Consider the following 21830-nt stretch of genomic DNA (forward strand, 5'->3'; position numbering starts at 1 on the left):
TGCCTAATAAAGTGGCTGGTAAGTGTATATATATATATATATATATATATATATATATATATATATATATATATATATATATATATATATATATATATATATATATATATATATATATATATATATATATATATATAGTGGGGCAAATAAGTATTTAGTCAACCACTAATTGTTTAAGCTGTCCCACTGAAAATTTTAGAGAGGCCTGTACTTGTCAACATGGGTAAACCTTCAACCCTTGATATTTCTCCAGCTTTTCGTGTTCTTTTTTCCTGATGTTGCTATCGCTCGGGATTGCTACATCTATCACTGCTGCTGTCTTCTGATGTTTGTCCACCACCACTATGTCAGGCTGGTTAGCCATCACCAGTTTGTCTGTCTGCATCTGGAAGTCCCACAGAATCTTGGCTCGGTTGAATATATATATATATATATATATATATATATATATATATATATATACATATATATATATTAATTACAGCTTAAAAATTAATTTAATATTTTTATTAATTAATTATTTATTTTTTAAATTAATCACGTTAAAGTATTTGACGCATTTAACGCACATGCCCCGCTCAAACAGATTAAAATGACAGCACAGTGCAACGTCCACTTGTTACTTGTTTTTTGGTGTTTTGTCGCCCTCTGCTGGCACTTGGGTGCGACTGATTTTATGGGTTTCAGCACCATGAGCATTGTGTAATTATTGACATCAACAATGGCGAGCTACTAGTTTATTTTTTGATTGAAATTTTTACAAATTTTATTAAAACGAAAACATTAAAAGGGGTTTTAATATAAAATTTCTATAACTTGTACTAACATTTATCTTTTCAGAACTACAAGTCTTTCTATCCATGGATCGCTTTAACAGAATGTAAACAATGTTAATGCCATCTTGTTGATTTATTGTTGCAATAAACAATTACAATACTTATGTACCGTATGTTGAATGTATATATCCGTCTTATGTCTTATCTTTCCATTCCAACAATATTTTACAGAAAAATATGGCATATTTTATAAATGGTTTGAATTGCAATTGATTACGATTAATTAATTTTTAAGCTGTGACTAACTCGATTAAAAATTTTAATCGTTTGACAGCCCTAATATGTGTGTGTATATATATATATATATATACTTATATGTAGCGTATTGATAACCCGTTGGGATACGAAGTACTGCGATATACAGCATCCCCATATCGGTGTACTACATATTACCACACCTATAGTAGTGAATGATCATGTTTCAGTACCATTGACGGCAATAGAGGTCCAATCCATTTGAATTGTGAGTGGCTAGTAGTGATCATGCCTTGCTAGCCCCTCCCAATTCAAATAGATTGGACCTCTATCGTCGTCAATGACAGTCAATAAGTTATTACTTGTGAGTGTTTTCATGGAGATAAATGTCATCAGAGTAAGAATAAGCTATATTTTAAACTTTTTTTTTTTTTTTTTTTTTTTTCACAATGTAAATGTGCAGAGAGTGTTCATACAAGTGTGAGCGTGACTGCGTGTGCAATGCCGCTGTCACGATGACAGTTTGAAACACCGCCCCCTAGTGTTACTCTGTAGAACCTACATTTGTGGTTTCTTTCCATTTCCTCGTCTCCTTTGTTAGCTTGTTCTTGCGATCTACCCTGGGAGTCTTTATCTCCGTGCGTGATTGTTTTCGTCGACCCCGGTGGAGCTACTTGGTGGAGCGGCTGCAGCTTGTAGCTGAGCTCGCAGGGTGGTTTCCGGTGTTTCTACGTCTGCGGGAGGATGGCGTCTGGTTTCTACCGCATCCCCGCTACCGCCGGTCCTCCGACCTCCACTTACTCACAATGCTGTCGGCTCCGAGCCATAGACAGTGGTGAAAAACTTCACTAAGTGACCCGGGTAGGTTTTGGTGAATGAATGAGGGGAGAGTGACATTTGCAGATGAGAGAACCTCGGTCTACAGAGGGCGAGTTTCTCCCTGCGGCTCGGCGGCGGAGGCCTAGTTTAGATTCGGGGTCAGTTCTCCATGGAGGCTGCTATCTTAACGCTAGACTCGTCAATCGAATTGTGGCCTTTCATCAAATGCTACATTGGGCAAGGCGGCGATAGCTTTTTGTCCAGACGTCACGGATATTGGATTGTCAGGACATGATATTGCACTTAGTGAACGGAGTATCGGAGGTTTTATTACAGATAGCCTGTGATTATAGCGAAGGAGGTCCCCTTGTTAAGTAACGTCAAGGGGGCATACTCGCGCTTAGCTATTAGCTTCCGCAGCTAATAGCTCCAGCTATGGCTTCAAAACTGCTCAATTCTAATTGAGACCATTAGACTACTAATAAAATGGAAGCTGCCTGTAAAGCACGCGCACATAGGTTGCATGTTTGCATGAACCCGTCAATACGCTGACGTGCAAGAAGATATGGTTCAGGAAATAGACCGAGCCGGGTCGTACGATATGATTTTATAGCTGTATTATTTGACAGCTGCATTAGCCTATGAGGACATTCTTCCGATATATGCCGTGTTATCATCCCCGCATGGAACTTGTACAGTATAACAACATAATGTCGTTCAGCTGTGATTCCTATATGAATATTTTCTCAGCAATATGTTAATATTATGTGTATAAAAACTGAATGAAAGTCTCTTACACCTTTTAATGTTTAAGCGACTTATTTTTTTCCTCACTAAAATCAGTCCTTATTTCTGAATTCACCATGAGTCTGTATGTGTGCAATGAAGAATGCATCATACAGCTGTGCAACTATCATCGGTCTCCTAATTCTCTGATTATGTTGTGCCCCTCCAGGTTTTCATGTTTGTTTCTTGGAAGGTGTGTTACCTGCAGAAAGTTTACCATACAGATTATCATCCCGTAAACTACATCAATCAGCTCTGTGCCATCAAAAACCTCATCATCTCAGCTCTTAATCCTGAAGTGGAAGAATGACTGAGGCATGGCAACAACAACAGCAGCAGCAACAGCAACAGCAGCACACGGTGGCCGCGCCTTCTGTAGTGCACACACTTCCCCAGACAACGGACACTCTGGCCTGCACTGTGTATGGTGTTGTTCTGCAACCAGATTCCTCTCTGCAGCAGCAGCAGCTGGGCCAGCAGCATGTTGTGCAAACTCAGCAGGCCTCCATGCAGCTTGGGGGCGAAAGAGTGCATAAGTGTGGCGCCTGTGGGCATGACATATCTCACTTGGCCAACCCCCACGAACACCAGTGCATGGTGACTCAAGACAGATCCTTCCAATGCACACAATGCATGAAAATCTTCAGCCAAGCCACGGACCTCCTGGAGCATCAGTGTGTGCAGGTGGAACAGAAGCCATTTGTTTGTGGGGTGTGTAAGATGGGTTTCTCGTTGCTCACTTCATTGGCCCAGCATCACAACTCTCACGGCAACGGAAACAACCCGATGAAATGTTCCATTTGTGAAAAAACGTACCGTCCCGGATCTGGAAATGTCACTCCCACCTCGTCTGCGGCCAATCCTCAGCAGCCCTCTGCCGGAGAGACATCTGGCGGCGGAGCGGCAATCAGTGCCTCGTCCCCGCCTGCTTTTGAGGCATCCGCACCAGACAGGCCATACAAGTGCTCAGTGTGCCATAAGTCCTTCCGCCATTTGTCCGAGTTGACCCGCCACGAAAGGGTGCACACAGGTGAGAAGCCGTACAAATGTGACACATGTGATAAAAGCTTCAGCCAGTCCTCACATCTGGCCCACCACCAGCGCACACACAGCTCTGAGCGACCATATAAGTGCGCTGTGTGTGAGAAGAGCTTTAAGCACCGTTCTCACCTCGTGCGGCACATGTACGCCCATTCAGGCGAGCACCTGTTCAAGTGCAACTTGTGTGAAATGCACTTCAAGGAGTCGTCCGAGCTCCTGCACCATCAATGTCAGCCAGAAGGAGAAAGGCCTTTCCGATGCGGCTCGTGCGGAAAGAGCTTCAAGCGCCCGTCGGACCTGCGGCAACATGAACGCACTCATTCCGAGGAGCGACCATTCCAGTGCGAGGAGTGCCAGATGAGCTTCAAGCAGCAGTACGCTCTTGTACGCCACCGTCGCACTCATAAAAATCCGGCCGACCGCCCTTTCAAGTGCAATCTCTGCGATAAAGGCTTTCTGCAGCCCTCCCACCTGCTTTACCATCAGCAGGTGCACGGTATGGAAAGCTTGTTTAAGTGCGCGTCGTGCCAAAAGTCTTTTAGCCAATCCGGAGAACTGCTGAGGCACAAATGCGGAGGTGAAGTAGAAAAGCCCTACAAGTGTGACGTGTGCGGCAAAGGTTACAAAAAGAACTCCACGCTTCAGCGCCACCAAAACACTCACTGCGCAGAGAAGCCACTGAAATGCTCTCTGTGTGACAAGCGCTTTGTGTCCTCCTCAGAGTTTGTCCAGCACCGCTGCGACCCGACCCGCGAGAAACCGCTGAAATGTCCCGACTGTGAGAAACGCTTCAGGTACTCGTCCGAGCTACAGCGCCATCGCCGCGTCCACACTGGGGAGAAACCTTTCAAGTGCGCCAGCTGCGACAAGAGCTTCAAGCAACGCGAGCACCTGGCCAAGCATCAGAGCGTACACTCCCGGGAGACTCAGTTTAAATGTGTATGGTGCGGTGAGCGTTTTGTCGACCTCGCCGCTCTGCAGGAACACACGGTCCAACACACTGCCGAAGGGGAGAGTTTCCCAGAAGCGCCGTGCATCCCGTGACCGCTGCCGTGATCCTGCAACGTGTTACAGCCTCCACGCTCACCTTGGTCGTTTCTATCTTGCGCTTATTGTTGTACAGTAGCCTTTACGTTAAGACTCGATTGTCCTTCCTTGAGTAAAAAGGCGAAACTCAAGATCAGGAATCTTTGAGACAGTTTATATCTGAGGTAAACGGCAAAAAAGGGGTGAGATGTAAAAGGTAAAGAGCGCTTCATTTGATTAGTACTGCGTGTGGGACTCTCCCACCCCCTTCCAAATGTTGCATGTGACGTTATTGCATCTGTTTTTTTAATTGTATACTGCATTGTGGATCGCAAGACAGTGTCGTGTGTGCTCTTGTATATTGCCCCTTATGTTCACGTGCCTTTTTTTTTCTACACGGATCTTGTTTTATTGAGTTGATGTTCAGTAATAGCCGACTACTTCCCATTCCCGCACAGCGGTTGCCCTGTTCAGCAGTATATGTTCACATACTAGACCATAGATAGTATCGTCTGTGCATGAGTATTTATCACACTTAATATCACTATTGTATTATAGGTTTGTTTTATTTAGAAGAGCTCCATAAGAAGAAAAAACAAAAGTGGATTTGTGAAAAGTATAGCTTATGTCCTATAAAAAAAAGTGTTGTTGCATTTTTTTGTATTAAACGGATGACATTTGGTAACTAATGCATACCTATCATGTCATAAGAACACTTGACATGTGCAATAGAAATGCACAATTTAATATTTATAACTACTGATTCATGGAATAGTCTACCCTGTTATTATAGATTGTGTGTATGCGCTCATGTAAACATTGAAAATATGTAGTAGTTCTGTTGCTTTACTTTTTATGAATACGCTTGCTGGTATTTTGAAAGGGCTTAAGTTTCTGTTGGGATTTTGACATTTATGCTGATAAACTATCAAACATAAGGTTCACTAGTAAGGAATTAGGAAAAATACTGTGGTAGGTGAAAAACTAAGGCATGGGGCTTGGTAAATCCTTTCAGGATTCCTCATCTACACTTGAGTACTTGACTCCAAACAGCTTCCAGCTGCTACATATACATTTGTTTGTACTGAGGAAAATGTATGAGTTAATTTACAGTGTGATATTTCATATTATGTAAAACCTTGCAGTATATTTAAAGAACGGTTTGAGGAATTAAGCTCATGGGTAAAGGGGTCTGGCAGAGGTTGATCACTCTTGAATTAGGCTTGAAAATTCAAAATTTAGATTTGTGTTCTTAACTGTGCACAGACACGTAAAATAAACCACCTTGAGGAATATCAAAGTGTATGGATTTTATGAATGGTGATAGCCATTTCTGTTTTATGTAGGGTTTTTAGTTTTAATGCATCGTTCTGCAGATGTTTACTGTACATTGTGTGCAAAGAGTTTTGCAACACCGGTCAAAATGTCTGTTTATGTGAAAGCAAATAGACACTGTCATGAAGTTTCAGATAATCCTGTCCCACAAACCATTTTACAGTATATTCATTGTTCACATTTTCAAAATGACTGAAAAGAAGTGGTGCAGCAACAGAGTGTGCACATTAAAATGAGCACATAACTAGCTAATTACTTAACCTATTTTTAAAATATTTTATCAATGTCAAAGCACCTGCCAATTACTCAGTGGCTGCCATTGACGGCTCGAGACGTTCAATCAATTTTAAGTTCCATGAACGGTCATTAGCCCCTCCCACTTAAAATGGTTTGGACGTCTAGCGCCATTAATGGCAGATAATGAGTTCAATGTGTGTCGGAATGGTCGTCTCAAGCTGGCTATCTTTAATTGATAATATTAATAATAATAATAAAAAGATTAGAAAAACAAAAAGAATGTCAATTCCAAGCCAACCCCCCCCCCGTATTAAATTAATGATTATTCGAAAATGTTTTGGTTGGAAGCTATTCAAGAAAGAGTGAAAAAAAGGTACAATCAACCCTGCTTTCCCCCACCGTAGTACAAAGCTTGAGAATTTCAAGTTCCAGGTCAGCACAGAAAAAAAACGATGTTATTCGTACATTTAGTATACAGAAACTAAAGGCGTTCATTCAAATAGAATGAGGAGCTTATCCGTTTTTTCAAGAGTTGAGTATATGAACATACAAACGACAAACATGATGAGATAATCGAGTGTTAAAAAAAGAAGCCTTTACCTAAATGGTTTACTTCCGGTTAAAAGGGCAATGTAGTCTATCCCCAAAGGGAATGGCTGCCTATTGACATATTGATATTCGACAGCGTTGAGGATTTTGTATTATTTGTGTGTCCGTCCTGGTCGTATAATCAAAGGATCGCCGCGGAAAAGGGAAAGTTTCTTCTTCTTCTTCTTCTTTTTTTTTTTTTTTATAAGCTAACGTCGAAGTCTGCTGGATTCGACACTTCCTCGACGAGGTTAGTCAGCTAACTTTAGCTCATCATTTAGTCACTCAGTCTATGCCGAAAGCATAAATGTTATGAATTAGCTTTTTTCCCCCTCGACATAAAGTCAATTAACTGTGCGATGATCAAAAATCAGTTTTCAATATTTTATATATATTCTATTCAATTGATCGATATTCTAAAACGACCTGAACATCAACAGTCCCATTATAAAGTCATATTTTCGTCATATAGGCTTTATGTAAACATTTGTTTTTATTCGGTCAAAGCCGCCACGGATAATGTCTTCAATATATCCACAAGCACGTTAAAAACTAGAAAGTCATGGTTTTATGTTTAACTTTATCATGCACAATCTATTTTTCTTCTTAAATGTATCAGTATGGGGCAGCGGTCTCAAACTTGTGGACCGCGGGTTAATATTTTGCGCCCCCATATGAATTTGTAGTCTCAGTGTTGAACACGCGTGTTTTGCAATGGGCAATGAAAAAATATACGTAATTTAGGAATATAAATAATTAATTGAAGGATCCATTTTTCGAAGTGATGAACCACTTCTTTAAATATACATACAACCCCTACCATAAAGTATGGAGTCACCGGTCTTGGACAAGCACTCACTCAGACATTTTATTATGTAGAACAAACTCAGATAAAAAGCTTGAAAAAAGAATGAATTAGTTCAAAAGTGCAATTCTTTAGCATTCAGAAACACGTAAAGAAATGAATAAAAATCATTGTGGTGGTCATTAAATGTTACTTTTATAGACCAAGTGCAGGGAAATATATATGGAATTAATCCTGTCGCAATATGCAATAATTCCATTTATCGCACTGTAAATAAAAATGAAGGTGATAATTTTTCCGCTGCGATTTATCGCCTTGCGTGCACCTGCGTGCGCGCGTGCGGCTGACGTGCTGTTAAAAGTTCGGCTTCCTTGTTACCAACTACGCAAAATGCATTTTAGTTCTGTGTTTAGTTTAGTGCAGTTTAGGTTTAGTGCAGGTGGAGAAAAAAAGAAAAGGTGACGCTTACCATTGAAATGAAGATGTGAATGATAGCAAAATATAAGCATGGTGTGTGCATCCATGAACTGGGTTGGAGAATGCAGATCTCGGCCGGCAGTCCCCCTCCGTTCGCCAGTCTTTATAAATTAAGGTGACAGTTCTTATTGTGACAAGTGCCAGAAATTGCCAGTTTCGTCAGGTTTCAAATCATTTATTCCATCAACTCGCCGAGTGTCCACTGCTGTTGACGCCAGGATCGAAACAGAAAGTAAAATCGCGCTCTCCTGCTCACCGTCAGCCCCGCGGTGCGTTCAGGTACAGCAAAAAAAGTCCGCCACATTAGAAGCCGATTTGTTACATTATTACAGGTACTGTCCTGTATTATTGTTATCATTGCTATTATTATATTATTGTTATTATGATTTTTATTCATATTTTATTTGTTTTGCTCTTTGTAATTGCTATTTGCAATATTAACAGCAGTACTTATTTAGGATGTAGTGTGGGTTTTTGGGCTGTGGAACGAATTATTGGAATTATAATGTATTCTTATGGGAAAATCCTGCTCGACATTCGACCATTTCGACTTACAAACAAGCTCCTGGAATGAATTAACTCCGTATTTAGAGGTACCACTGTATTACACATGGAACGCCATAGCAGAAGCTATGAGGGGAAACGTTTTCATTTGCCTAGATGCTTAAATATTAAGTGGAATTTTATTTTTGTTAAAAAACACATTTTATTTCTTCTGTGTTTCTGTGCAGTATTAATATTGTTGTCTTTTACTTAAAAGAGGCATGGTCTATTGTTTTTAGTTGTGATTTCCTAAAAAGTATTTTTTAATTTAAGCGTAAACATTTATTGCATTTAAATGGGTGTACATGATCTATTAATATATACTGTATTCTCACAGTGTTATTGTAAATTAAAATTTAAAAAAATGTAAATTGGGGGGGTGCAATAATATCGCATATCGCAATAATTTATGAAATAAATTATCGCACACTAAAATTTGTTATCGCGACAGGCCTATATGGAATCACTCCATTCTGAGGAAAAAAATATGGAATCATGAGAAACAAAGAAATAACAATCCAAACACATCTGTAGTATTTAGTAGCACCACCTCTGGCTTTTTATGACAGCTTGCAGTCTCTGAGGCATGGACTTGATGAGTATTCTTCATCAATTGGGTGCCAACTCACTTGGATTGCAGTTGGTAGATCATCCTTGCAGGTCGGAGCCCTGCTGTGGACCATTTTTTTCCCCATTTCCACCACAGGTTTTCAATAGGGTTGAGATCTGGGCTATTTGCAGGCCATGACATTGACTGGATGAGTCTTTCTTCAGGGAATGTTTTAACAGTTTTAGCTCTGTGGCAGGATGCATTGTCATCTTGGAAAATGACAAACATATTTTCAATTGAAGGGATAAGAAAGCTGTCTAAAATTCCAATGTAAACTATAATGTAAAAACAAGAGTCAAGAATCTGCATTGCACAAGGCATCAAGAGTCAAGAATCTGCATTGGACAAGGTGATGATGCTGAAACTTTTGTTTGGTGCTGTTCCAGTTAGATTTCCAAAGATGACTGCCTGAAGAAAACATCAAAATTCACTCAGTCCTTCATGATATGGAGCTACAGTAGTCAACCACTAATTGTGCAAGTTCTTCCACTTGAAAATATTAGAGAGGCCTGTAGTTGTCAACATGGGTAAACCTCAACCATGAGAGACCGAATGTGGGAAAAAAAAAAAACAGAAAATCACATTGTTTGATTTTTAAAGAATTTATTTGCAAATCATGGTGAAAAATAAGTATTTGGTCCATACAAAAGTTCATCTCAATGCTTTGTTATTTACCCTTTGTTGGCAATAACGGAGGCCGAAAGTTTTCTGTAACTCTTCACAAGCTTTTCACACACTGTTGCTGGTATTTTGGCCCATTCCTCCATGCAGATCTCCTCTAGAGCAGTGATGTTTTGGGGCTGCCGTTGGGCAACACGGACTTCCAACTCCCTCCTCACCCCGTGGCGTCAAAATGATAACAAGAACGGGGAGCAAAAATCCCAGAACCACACGGGAGGACCTAGTGAATGACCTACAGAGAGCTGGGACCACAGTAACAAAGGCTACTATCAGTTACACAATCCGCCGCCAGGGACTGAAATCCTCCACTGCCAGACGTGTACCCCTGCTGAAGAAAGTACACGTCCAGGCCCGTCTACGGTTCGCTAAAGAGCATTTGGATGATTAAGAAGAGGACTGGGAGAATGTGTTATGGTCAGATGAAACCAAAATAGAACTTTTTGGTAAAAACACAGGTTCTCTTGTTTGGAGGAAAAATAATACGGAATTGCACGATACCCACTGTGAAGCATGGGGGTGGAAACATCATGCTTTGAGGCTGTTTTTCTGCAAAGGGACCAGGACGACTGATCTGTGTAAAGGAAAGAATGAATGGGGCCATGTATCGAGAGATTTTGAGTGAAAATCTCCTTCCATCAGCAAGGGCATGGAAGATGAGACGTGGCTGGGTCTTTCAGCATGAGAATGATACCAAACACACAGCCAGAGCAACAAAGGAGTGGCTTCGTAAGAAGCATTTCAAGGTCCTGGAGTGGCCTAGCCAGTCTCCAGGTCTCAAGCCCATAGAAAATCTACAGAGGGAGTTGAAAGTCAGTGTTGCCCAATCGACAGCCCCAAAACATCACTGCTCTAGAGGAGATCTGCATGGAGGAATGGGCCAAAATAACAGCAACAGTGTGTGAAAAGCTTGTGAAGAGTTACAGAAAACGTTTGGCCTCTGGTATTGGCAACAAAGGGTACATAACAGAGTATTGAGATGAACTTTTGGTATTGACCAAATACTTATTTTCCACCATGATTTGCAAATAAATTATTTAAAAATCAAACAATGTGATTCTCTGGGGGTTTTTTTCCACACTCTGTCTCTCATGGTTGAGGTTTAACCATGTTGACAATTACAGGCCTCTCTTAATATTTTCAAGTGGGAGAACTTGCACAATTAGTGGTTGACTAAATACTTATTTGCCCCACTGTACATGTCAGGCAAAGGCACTGGGGAGATGGCTGTGGTTAAATCTTCAATAAATGCACACGTTTACATTGAAATTTTAGACAGCTTTCTTATCCCTTCAACTGAAAATATGTTTGTCATTTTCCAAGATGACAATACATCATGCCGCAGAGTTCCTTGGAGAAAGACTCATCCAGCCAATGTCATGGCCTGCAAATAGCCCAGATCTCAACTCTATTGGAAACCTGTGGTGGAAATTGAAAAAAATGGTCCACAGCAAGGCCCTGACCCGAAAGGATGATCTGGCAACTGCAATCAAAGAGAGTTGGCACCAAATTGATAAAGAAGTCATGCCTCAGAGACTGCAATGACGTAACGAAGTGCTTTTACTTCACTACATTTCACCACTGTACAGTGAGGAAAATTAGTTTTTGAGCACCCTCCGATATTGCAAGTTCTCTCCCTTAGAAATGATGGGCAGGTTTGAAATTTTTATGGTAGGTGCTTGTCCACTGTGAGAGACAATCTAAAAAAAAATCCAGAAATCACAGTGCATGATTTTTTTAAAAACAATTTATTTGTATTATACTGATGCAAATAAGTATTTGAATGCCTGAGAAAATCAATGTCAATATTTGGTACAGTAGCCCCTGTTTACAATTACAGAGGTCATTTCCTGTAACTTTTCACTAGGTTTGGACAGAGTGCAGTAGGGATTTTGCACCACTGCTCCACACAGATCTTCCCTATATCAATCAGGTTTCTGGACTGTCACTGAGTTTGAGCTTCCTCCCCAAAAAAATCTATTGGGTGTAGGTCTGGAGACTGGCTAGGCCCCTCCAGAACCTTGATATGCTTTTTACGAAGCTACACCTTGGTTATTCTGGCTGTCTGGTTCGGGCCATTGTGATGGTGGAAGATCCAGTCACGACCCATTTTAAATGCTGTAACTGAGAGAGGGAGGTTATTCCCCAAAATCTCACAATGCATTGTCCTGGTCATCCTCTCCTTAATACAGTGGGGTCGTCCAGTCCCATGTGCAGAAAAACACCCCAATGAATGATGCTACCACCCCCATGCTTCACAGTAGGGATGGTGTTCTTGGAATGGTGCTCCTCATTCGTCTTCCTCCAAACACTAGGAATGGAATCAAGACCAAGAAGTTCCATTTTGATCTCATATGACCACATGACTTTCTCCCATGACTCCTCTGGCTCATCCAAATTGCCATTGGCAAACTTAAAACGGGCCTGTGCTGGTTTAAGCTGGCAAACCTACCGTGCCATGCATGATTTTAAACCATAATGTCTCAGTGTATTACCAACAGTAACCTTGAAAATGGTCGTCACAGCTCTTTTCAGTTCATTGACCAGCTCTTCCTGTGTAGTTCTTGGCTGATTCCTCATCAATCTTAGGATCATTGGGACCCTACGAGGTAGATCTTGTATGAAGCCCCAATCCGAGGGAGATTGACAGTCATGTTTAGCTGTTTCCATTTTCTAATAATTGCTCCAATGGTGGATCTTGTATCACCAAGCTGCTTGGCAATTTCCCATAACTCTTTCCAGCCTTGTAGAGGTCTACAATTCTGTCTCTGGTGTCTTTGGACTGTTCTTTGGTGTGTATGGGGTGGACAGGTGTTTATATGCAGCTAACCGCCTCAAACAGATCAAAAAGTCAGTCTCAAAAAGTCCACCTCCACTCCTCTTATTTAGGAGAGTGTGTGGAATGGAGGTGGACTTTTTAAAGGCAACTAACAGGTCTTTGGGTCTCACAGTTCTACCTAACAGACAGGTGTTCAAATGTGTATTTGCAACAGTATAATACAAAAAAAATAAATTGTTAAAAAATCATAGTGTGATTTGTGGATTTTTTTTAGTCTCTCACAGTGGACAAGCACCTACCATGAAAATGTCAAACCCGCCCATCATTTCTAAGTGGGAGGGTCTTGAAATACATATTTTCCTCACTGTATATATGCATATGGCGGAAAACACTCAGGTGACTTGAAGTTCCGCTCTCAGACCCCCAATTTGGCCAATTTTCAAAATTGTCCGATAAGCATGTGTGATACATCATTGGAAAGCTTAAAATCTTAATTTTCTGGGGGAAGAAAAATTTTGAACAGGAGGGCATTTAAAAAAAAAAAAAAAAATTAAACAGCAAAACTTATTAAGCACACGGTAACAAAATGCAGCTGTGAAAATTACCGCCCTTTTTATTTACCATGCGATAAATGGACTCATTGCATATGACGACAGGCTTAGCAACTTCAATAAAACATGTCGTTAGTTAGTTAGTTAGTTAGTTAGATGGACTTACGACCCCCCCCCCCCAAAAAAAATTTTTTCCTCCTCGGATCTACACAATTCACGTAGGTCACCCTTTTTGACTTCAAAACGGCGAATTTCGCCGAAAGGTGAGTGATTTTCATGCCTGCACATTAGGGGTGTGACAAAATATCGAAATGGTGGTATATCGTGATACTTTGTATCCCAAAAGGTTATCGATATGCTCCTGCCAAGAATCGACATATCGTTTTAGAAAGGTGTCAGTGTTTTAAATTTAAAAAAAAATATATATTTTTTTAAAAAGGGACCAGCAAGTTGCTACCAGAATCTTCCACCATAATAGTGTCTCAGGTAACTCTAAGGCTGCCATTGACGGTGCTCAACGCCCCATCCATTTAGACTGGGAATGTTCATTCATTCGAAATAAGGCTGCAGCTATCGTTTGTTTTAGTAGCCGATTAATCGATGAACTATTTATTTCGAATGATCGGATAAGGGACATTAAAAATTAAAATACCAGAGCTTACTTAGCCTCACACGGTATTTATAAAAAAAGATGATCTGTTTATTTATTTATTTATTTTCCCTTCAGGCATAAACCCGAAAAGAAAAGGGCTGACGGGAGAAGCCGAAGCTTATTGAAACCCGTCCCCAGGGTCTATGTACAACAAAAGAACAATTGGCTAACTTACATAGCAAAAGTCTGCTAGCTTAAACACTATAGAATACTAACGCTTTTTTTTTACAATGCTCTTAACAAATGGCTCAGACACATATTCCCACAAAAAAATGGCTAAATATATTTTTAAACTAAATTACGAATGCATTAAAAAATCATTAGCTCAAACAAACACTTAGCTTATGTTGGTCTTAACAGGGAGCAGATTGATTCAGCCATGTGAAATGAGGTAGACTAGAGGGCCGTGTATCCACCTAAATCAATGAAAATAAATGCAAACATTTTCAAAACAAACCATTACAATGCCACTTTAATTAAACGAATACTCGAAGCAGCAAAATTTAATTTGAATCTTTTTTTCTAATCAAATACTCGAGTTAATCGATTAATCGTTGCAGCGGTAATTCAACACCAGAGCATTCGCAGTCATTCTGTCCGATTTTTCGGGGCATTTACAGGTCATTTCCTGTTGAATTTGAGTCACTACCTAATCATTTGGGTGATTCCCTGGTCACTTCCTGTTCTGTAACTCAAGATAAACAGGAAGTGACCCATAAAATACCTCCAAATCAACAGGAAGTAACTGAAAATCAACAGGTAAATTACCTTAAATGGCCCAAAATTACCTCATTGCCTGGCATTGGCTGCCAATGACAGCCATAGACGTTCAATCCGTTTGAAGTGGGAGGGATGGCAGTGAATGAACGAATCACCCTCCCAGTTCAAATGGATTGGACGTTTACTAGTGATAAACTTATTTCAATTCACAGCTGGAGCTTGTTTTTCTGTTTATTAGTTGTTTGTAGAATATCCTAGAATGATTTCCTGACCAATGTATCGATAATCGTTGTATCGCCATATCGCCAGATCATCGTTATCGTGAGCTTTGTATCGCAAATCGTATCGTATCGTGAGGCAACAAGAGGTTCTCACTCCTACTGCACATGTCTTGGTGCCTGCAAATGGATTATCAAAGACTTCAGTGGACAAAGAGGGATCATGTTGAAGTGTTCGTTATTCAATATGTACCAGGGTGGGTGTCCAAAATGTTTTTTAAATAAGAAACTTAAAAGATTTCAAAGGTCTCAAAAATTTCTATTTTTGACTCGCCTAATTGGACCTACTCTTAAGGTGTCATAAAAATGCCCTCCTGTTCATATTTTTTCTGTCCCCATATATATATATATATATGTATATATATACATATATATATATATATATATATATGTGTGTGTGTGCAGTGGGGAGAACAAGTATTTGATACACTGCCAATGTATTTTTGACTCGCCTAATTGGACCTACTCTTAAGGTGTCATAAAAATGCCCTCCTGTTCATATTTTTTCTGTCCCCATATCTATATATCTATATATATATATTAAGGCTGGGACTTTAACGCATTAATTTCGATTAATTAATTATAAAGCTTTTAACGCGTTAAAAATTTTAACGCAATTAATTGTTTCAGTTCCATTTGTCCGCATGCGGAACCTTCCTACTCATGTGTTTCTGGTACGCCGGTAAATCTGACGCACACAAACAAACGCTAACAGCAGCAGTGATGGGAGGCGACATTTAATTTGGATAGTTAGAGGCTAGTTTTCCCCTATAAAACGCACCCTAATGGGACAATGGACAAGAGCATTGTTTTGTGCAAGCTGCCGACGCGGTCGCGCGCCTTCCTCGTCCCCCTCTTCCCGCCCGCCCTTTAACCAGGGCGCGGCGGCGGCGAGGGTCCCGGCGCGGTCGGCTTGGCGGTCACGGTTGCACCCGGCGGGCTGCCTCGGCCGGTGCTTGTGCAAGCTGCTATTCGATGACGAAAAGCAGACCAAAGAAGACCGATTGAAGTCTGTCGAGTATGTTGGTTTGACACGGGACCACTGGACTTTCTTGAGCAATTCTAACTATCTCGGAGTGACCGCACATACAATACAAGTTTCGTCCTGACTGCGCAAAAAGCCAACGACAGACGCTAAACAGTAAACTGTGCAGACCAGTTTTTTTTACGGTAGCTGAGTCCTGGGAGATTGAACGAAAAGTCACAACAATTGTTATGGATTGTTGAATAACTTAATGTTGAAGTGTTGCACTTTGTTATTTTCTTGCAGTTTAATTATCAGTGTTTACATTTCTATATTTGAAAAAAAATATTTGGCAATATTCAGTTAAAAAACAGTAACTATCTAAAGAAAAATGTTTTCAAAGAACATAAATAATCCGGGTGCCTGAAACACTTTAAACCTGAATAGCTGTATGAGCACTTTGACCAATTGTATGCTGATGACATTACATATTAACAGTAATAAATTTGTTGTTAAGCTCAAAAAGGCTTTTTTTATTGAGAAAACGATTTGTTTTGTCAATATATGGTTTTCAATTAGAATGCGATTAATTTCGATTAATTAATTACAGACCCTGTAATTAACTCGATTAAAAATTTTAATCGAATCCCACCACTAATATATATATATATATATATATATATATATATATATATATATATATATATATGTGTATATGTGTGTGTGTGTGTGTGTAGTGGGGAGAACAAGTATTTGATACACTGCCAATGGGTTTGTTCTCCCCACTGTATATGTATATATATATATATATATATATATGTACTGTATATATGTGTATATACCTGTATGTGTGCAGTGGGGAGAACAAGTATTTGATACACTGCCAATTGGCAGTGTATCAAATACTTGTTCTCACCACTGTATATATATGTGTATATATGTACAGTATATATGTATGTATATATTAGTGCTGTCAAATGATTAAAAAATTTAATCTAGTTAATCATATGTCAACTGTGTGATTAATCATGATTATTCACATTTCCCTCGGGATGAATACAGTTGCTCTTCAGGAAAAAAAAATCTAGGAAAATACTATAATTGACTTAAAATTTGTTTTCAGATGAAATGTATGATGTATGGATGAATTAATACTGAACCAAATGGAGTTTTAAAATTTTATTTAACAACTCAGCTCGTATAAAATAAAATAAATTGCCAGTATTATACAGAAAAGAGCTTAACAGATTAAAGTGCCTCAGACTAACAATGTGGCTCAAGTACCGTTTGGCATATTGCCCAAAATGAACTGCCAATTTAAAGAGCAGACAAGCACAATAGAGTAACAATAGCTAGTGTTTCAAAAAATGTGTAAACAACTTGTCTGTTAAATTAAACATTTCACACAAATAAATGCAGCATTTGCAGTTTTACACTAAATGGCCTGAAAGCTGTGTGAGATTTAAAAAAAAATAATATTAATTTGTCCATTTTCACACACTTAACTGAAAAACATTACACTAAAATGTGTGTAAAGGTGTTTAGAAACACTGCTTAAGTTAGCCAGTCATACCCTTTTTTTGTCCAGTGGTCTCCTGTCAGGGCAACAAACATAACTCTGGCTAGTTGCTCCACCTTCGTTGCCTTTTTAAAAAGTTCATGATTTTTTGTGGCAATGGTTGCCCATGAAGGTGTTCTGTATGTTGGGTCGCCCGATGCTATCTGGATGAGATTTTCAAGGCCCTTGTCTTCGACTAAGTTAATGAGTCTACAGTCTCTGGCTACCCATCTAGCGATAGCAGTAGTCACCCTACTTGTTGTCCTTTTATTGACAAGTCCAAGTCCGCACTCTGCCAGTGTAGCTTGATGACTGCGGCTTGTGTTTGCAGTGTTAGCGTCATTGCTAACACTAGTGAATATATGTTTTGCCGGAAGGTGGTACTTTAGGCTAGTTGTGCTTCGATGGAAGGGCAGTTCATCACAGCAGTATGTGCACACAATTTTTGTTTTATCCAGATTTCCATTAGGCAGCTTTTTAAAACGGAATTTGTAATGGAGCAGTCCTGAGTCATCATCCTCACTCATCGTGGCTGGCTGCATTTTGTCCTGCATTACCGCGCGGAGAATGTAAACATCACCGTGTGGGACTACGGGAGGCAGTTGTGGCCAAACTTAGTGTGAGCGGTAAATTGCGTTGTTTTTTTTAATGCGTTAATATTTCCAGATTAATCATGGTCGTTAATGTTGACAGCATTTTATATATATATATTAGGGCTGTCAAAATGATCGCGTTAACGGGCGGTAATTAATTTTTAAAATTAATCACGTTAAAATATTTGACGCAATTAACGCAAATGCCCCGCTCAAACAGATTAAAATGACAGAACAGGGTCATGTGCACTTGTTACTTGTGTTTTGTCGCTTGAGTGCGACTGATTTTATGAGCATGAGAATTGTGTAATTATTGATATCAACAATGGCGACCTACTAGTTTATTTTTAGATTGAAAATTTTACAAGTTTTATTAAAAGGAAAACATTAAGAGGGGTTTTAATATAAAATTTCTATAACTTGTACTAACATTTATCTTTTAAGAACTACAACTCTTTCTATCCATGGATCTCTTTAACAGAATGTTAATGTTAATGCCATCTTGTTGATTTATTGTTATAATAAACAAATACAGTACTTATGTACAGTATGTTGAATGTATATATCCGTCTTGTGTCTTATCTTTCCATTCCAACAATAATTTACTGAAAAATATGGCATATTTTATAGATGGTTTGAATTGCGATTAATTACGATTAATTAATTTTTAAGCTGTTATTAACTCGATTAAAAATTTTAATCGTTTGACAGCCCTAATATATATGTTTGTACATAATGTAAATAAAGCAACGAGCATTTTGACCTATCAAATCTGTCCCAGAAACCTGAAAACGGCAAACATGTATGGCCAACTCGCCAGTAAGGAAAGTAGCTATTGGCTGTTTTAAGAGTGACCAGATTACGTCATCACCTTATTTGCATAATAGGCAGTTTGCATGTAATTGTAATAAACGCTGTAAGAAAGGAATAATGTGGTGGGAGAAGCAAAACGGGAGTAAAACGAACACCAGAAAAAGTCGCTAGATTTGTCGCTTGTTGCTTTTAACAAAAAAGGTCGCCAGATTTAGCCAGAAAGTCACCAATTTGGCAACACTGCAAACGTGATTGTTTACTGTTGGTGGCAAGTCTTGGGTAGGTTAGAAAAGTTTTTTTGCCAAGCAGGGACTAGGCGGAGTCTCGTTGAAACAGCACTGCTGCCGCAGGGACGCCCATGGATATGCACAGGCGTGTGTTTGGCCAGAGTGTTGGACCCAAACACTCTATATTGAAGAGAAAAAAAAGGGCTTTTTGGGCAGTCTCAGTTAAAATGTCATTGCTCAGCGTACTCATCAGGGCATTGGTGGAGAATGCATGGAGTAGAAAACACATTGACACTATAAACTCCTTATAATACTTTTAAAAATAAGCCATGAGTAATACAAATATATCAATATTTCTAAAGAAAATAAAATTAATAAATAGAAATAAAACTTGTGATAAATTGTTATACATTGGAAAAAAGAAGGATAAAGACATAATTCAAGTATGTGTATTTTGCCCTGGGGAGTTTATGTAATTTTTCTGTTGTTGTTTTGTGACCTCACATAGTTTGTCTTTGGCTGCCATTGACGTTGCTAAACTGATTTAAATACCAATAGTAGTCAGGTTTTGTTTTTAAATAAATTTGTTAGGTTTAAAACTTTGTCTCCATAGAAACCTTTGCTCCAATGTCATTTGTTTTTGACAGCATATGTTTTTTGTTATAAAGCTAATGTATAATCACTGCGAACACCAGGGTTAAGGCATTCATTTTTTAACTCTCTCTCGTTGAGACAATGAATCCCACAGCTTTTCAAAAAAAGGCTGTGGGTATAGGAATCGTCGCTATTTCATTTTAGCTATATTATTATTATTACTTTTTTCCCCCCAAAAAAATCAATAGTTAAGGGGTTAACTTGTTGTGTCAGCTCAAAGTCAGCATTGTTTTTGGTTTTTAATACTGTATATATATATATTTAACTCATTTTGAAATAAGAAATATTTCTAGCTGAAATAAGCTTAACAGCCTTATTTTAAGCAATTAATTATTAAATTTGAGGGGGAAAAAAAACCTTTTCAAAAATGTTCTTTATTCAAGAATAGATATGGTTCAAATTATTATTTGGAAACATTTTTGAACCATGTAAGTGGAATAATCTGGCGCATTCATCTGGTAACTAGTCTTTAACATTCAAAACAAGATGGAGAAAATTATTTGACTAGATTTCGGTAAAATCTGATTAAGACGTTATAAATATGCAAGATTCTGAATGCATTACTGACTGACTGAGTTGTGACGGAGCTGCAATGATATCAAGCATATCATGTGACGTCACTCATTCATCAGAGGGAGGAGGGGTTTTGGCGGCGGTGCAGAATTGGACAAAAATGCATCAATTGCGCAGTTTTGGAGGTTAAATCAAGTATGAAATTATCGGATTGCATTATTGGTTGAATTTTTTAAAGTCTGGATTATCTGTGTTACGTCATAATTGACATTATCTGCCGATAATTATCGGTAACCAATATTATCGTGCATCTTTAATTTATGCCGTTTATCTGTCATTACAATCTCTATTTTCCTTTGTACCCTTTTAGCTGGCGGCACTTCATCTCATACTGCCCAACATCCTTTTTAGGAGCACCAAACATTCTGTCATCGTAGCACTCTCCTTCTGCACAACAGCTGTGATCAGTCAGGCCGGTGCTTCACAACTAGCCAAGACCATTGGTAAAGACAACCAAAAGGTCTTAAAACCACTGATTCTGGACAATCGGTGCACTGCCGTTCAGTACTGGGTCAACCAAAATTCATTACAAAGTCTTCACCACGGAGCCTCAAAGATTGTGATGCCTGGATCCTCCTCGGCTAGCAGCAAGTCTAGGGTATACACCGATGTCAACACATGGAAAAACAGAGATTACTGGGATTACGACGCACACATATCTACTTGGAGGTATCTTTTAACACCACATACTAAACAAATATCAATTGAAACATTACAAACTAGCACAAAATTTTTAGGATGCCATCTTGAAATCCTTCAGCTTTCGTTTGTTAAACATGCAGATTTACAGTACGGTATATCATCATATCGTACAGCACTAAGGTCTATGTATGTATATTTGTAAATAGACAACACTTTTTTTGTCTTTCTGGTATGAACAAATGTATAGAGAATGAAATGACCTTACATTTGACCCGCACAGTGCTGCGGATAAATATGCATACAATATGGAGGTTCATAATATGTACACACACAAAAATGTAGCTAGCTAGCTATCAACACTACTAAAACTTTGCAGATCAACATGTCCTCGACAGCAATAGGCCTGAATAGAAAACCAGTTAAACTTCTAGTTGTGACTCCTACACCTAAACAGCAACGTCTTTGTTGTTGCCTGGCAGCCACTTATCATCACTGTTATCACTACAGTCAGTCATCATCACTGAAGCTGGATGGAATTTCCTGTAAGGTGCCTTATTCTTTGCTGCTTTTGAATTCTACAAAATATAAATAAATAAATAAATAAAATAAATAAATAAATAAAATGCATATAGTAATGCGAACTACAGCTAAGATAAAATGCATATACTAGTAGTAATGCAAACTACAGTTAATCTGCACAAAAATCTATATTTTAAATGAACTGCTCATAAAGATAACAATTACATACTAATTTATAACCAGAATGGTCATAATTACAGTGACGCAATAATTTGACATGTGTTCAAAAATGTACAGGGGATGCATGATGTCCACTTCATTGGACACATGG

At 39.0% G+C, this 21830-nt stretch overlaps 2 protein-coding genes across 5 annotated transcripts in view; both read left to right on the plus strand.

Moving 5' to 3' along the window:
- Window positions 1–1575: 1575 nt before the first annotated feature.
- LOC130916624 (zinc finger protein 319) lies at window positions 1576–6326 on the plus strand. Its single transcript, XM_057837485.1, has 2 exons — window positions 1576–1892; window positions 2806–6326. The coding sequence occupies exon 2, from the start codon at window positions 2943–2945 to the stop codon at window positions 4719–4721; it is 1779 nt and encodes a 592-aa protein (XP_057693468.1). The 5' UTR covers window positions 1576–1892; window positions 2806–2942; the 3' UTR covers window positions 4722–6326.
- Window positions 6327–6748: 422 nt separating this feature from the next.
- LOC130916636 (casein kinase II subunit alpha'-like) overlaps window positions 6749–21830 on the plus strand; it is a 79298-nt gene continuing 64216 nt past the window's right edge. For 2 of the 4 annotated variants that reach the window (XM_057837517.1, XM_057837523.1), the window contains exons 1-2: window positions 6752–7113; window positions 20649–21007. In XM_057837517.1, coding sequence (XP_057693500.1) covers window positions 20901–21007 — 107 coding nt within the window. In that variant the 5' untranslated portion in view covers window positions 6752–7113; window positions 20649–20900. Of the gene's footprint in view, window positions 7114–20648; window positions 21008–21830 lie in introns of all 4 variants that reach the window. The other 2 variants (XM_057837529.1, XM_057837512.1) reach the window with 2 other exon arrangements.

This window comes from Corythoichthys intestinalis, chromosome 1, assembly GCF_030265065.1.
Source record: "Corythoichthys intestinalis isolate RoL2023-P3 chromosome 1, ASM3026506v1, whole genome shotgun sequence".
Classification (NCBI taxonomy): domain Eukaryota; kingdom Metazoa; phylum Chordata; class Actinopteri; order Syngnathiformes; family Syngnathidae; genus Corythoichthys; species Corythoichthys intestinalis.

What these genes read in the sequence shown, in the direction of transcription:
- LOC130916624 (XM_057837485.1), top strand. Translation starts at nt 2,943, where the DNA reads ATGACTGAGGCATGGCAACAACAACAGCAGCAGCAACAGCAACAGCAG.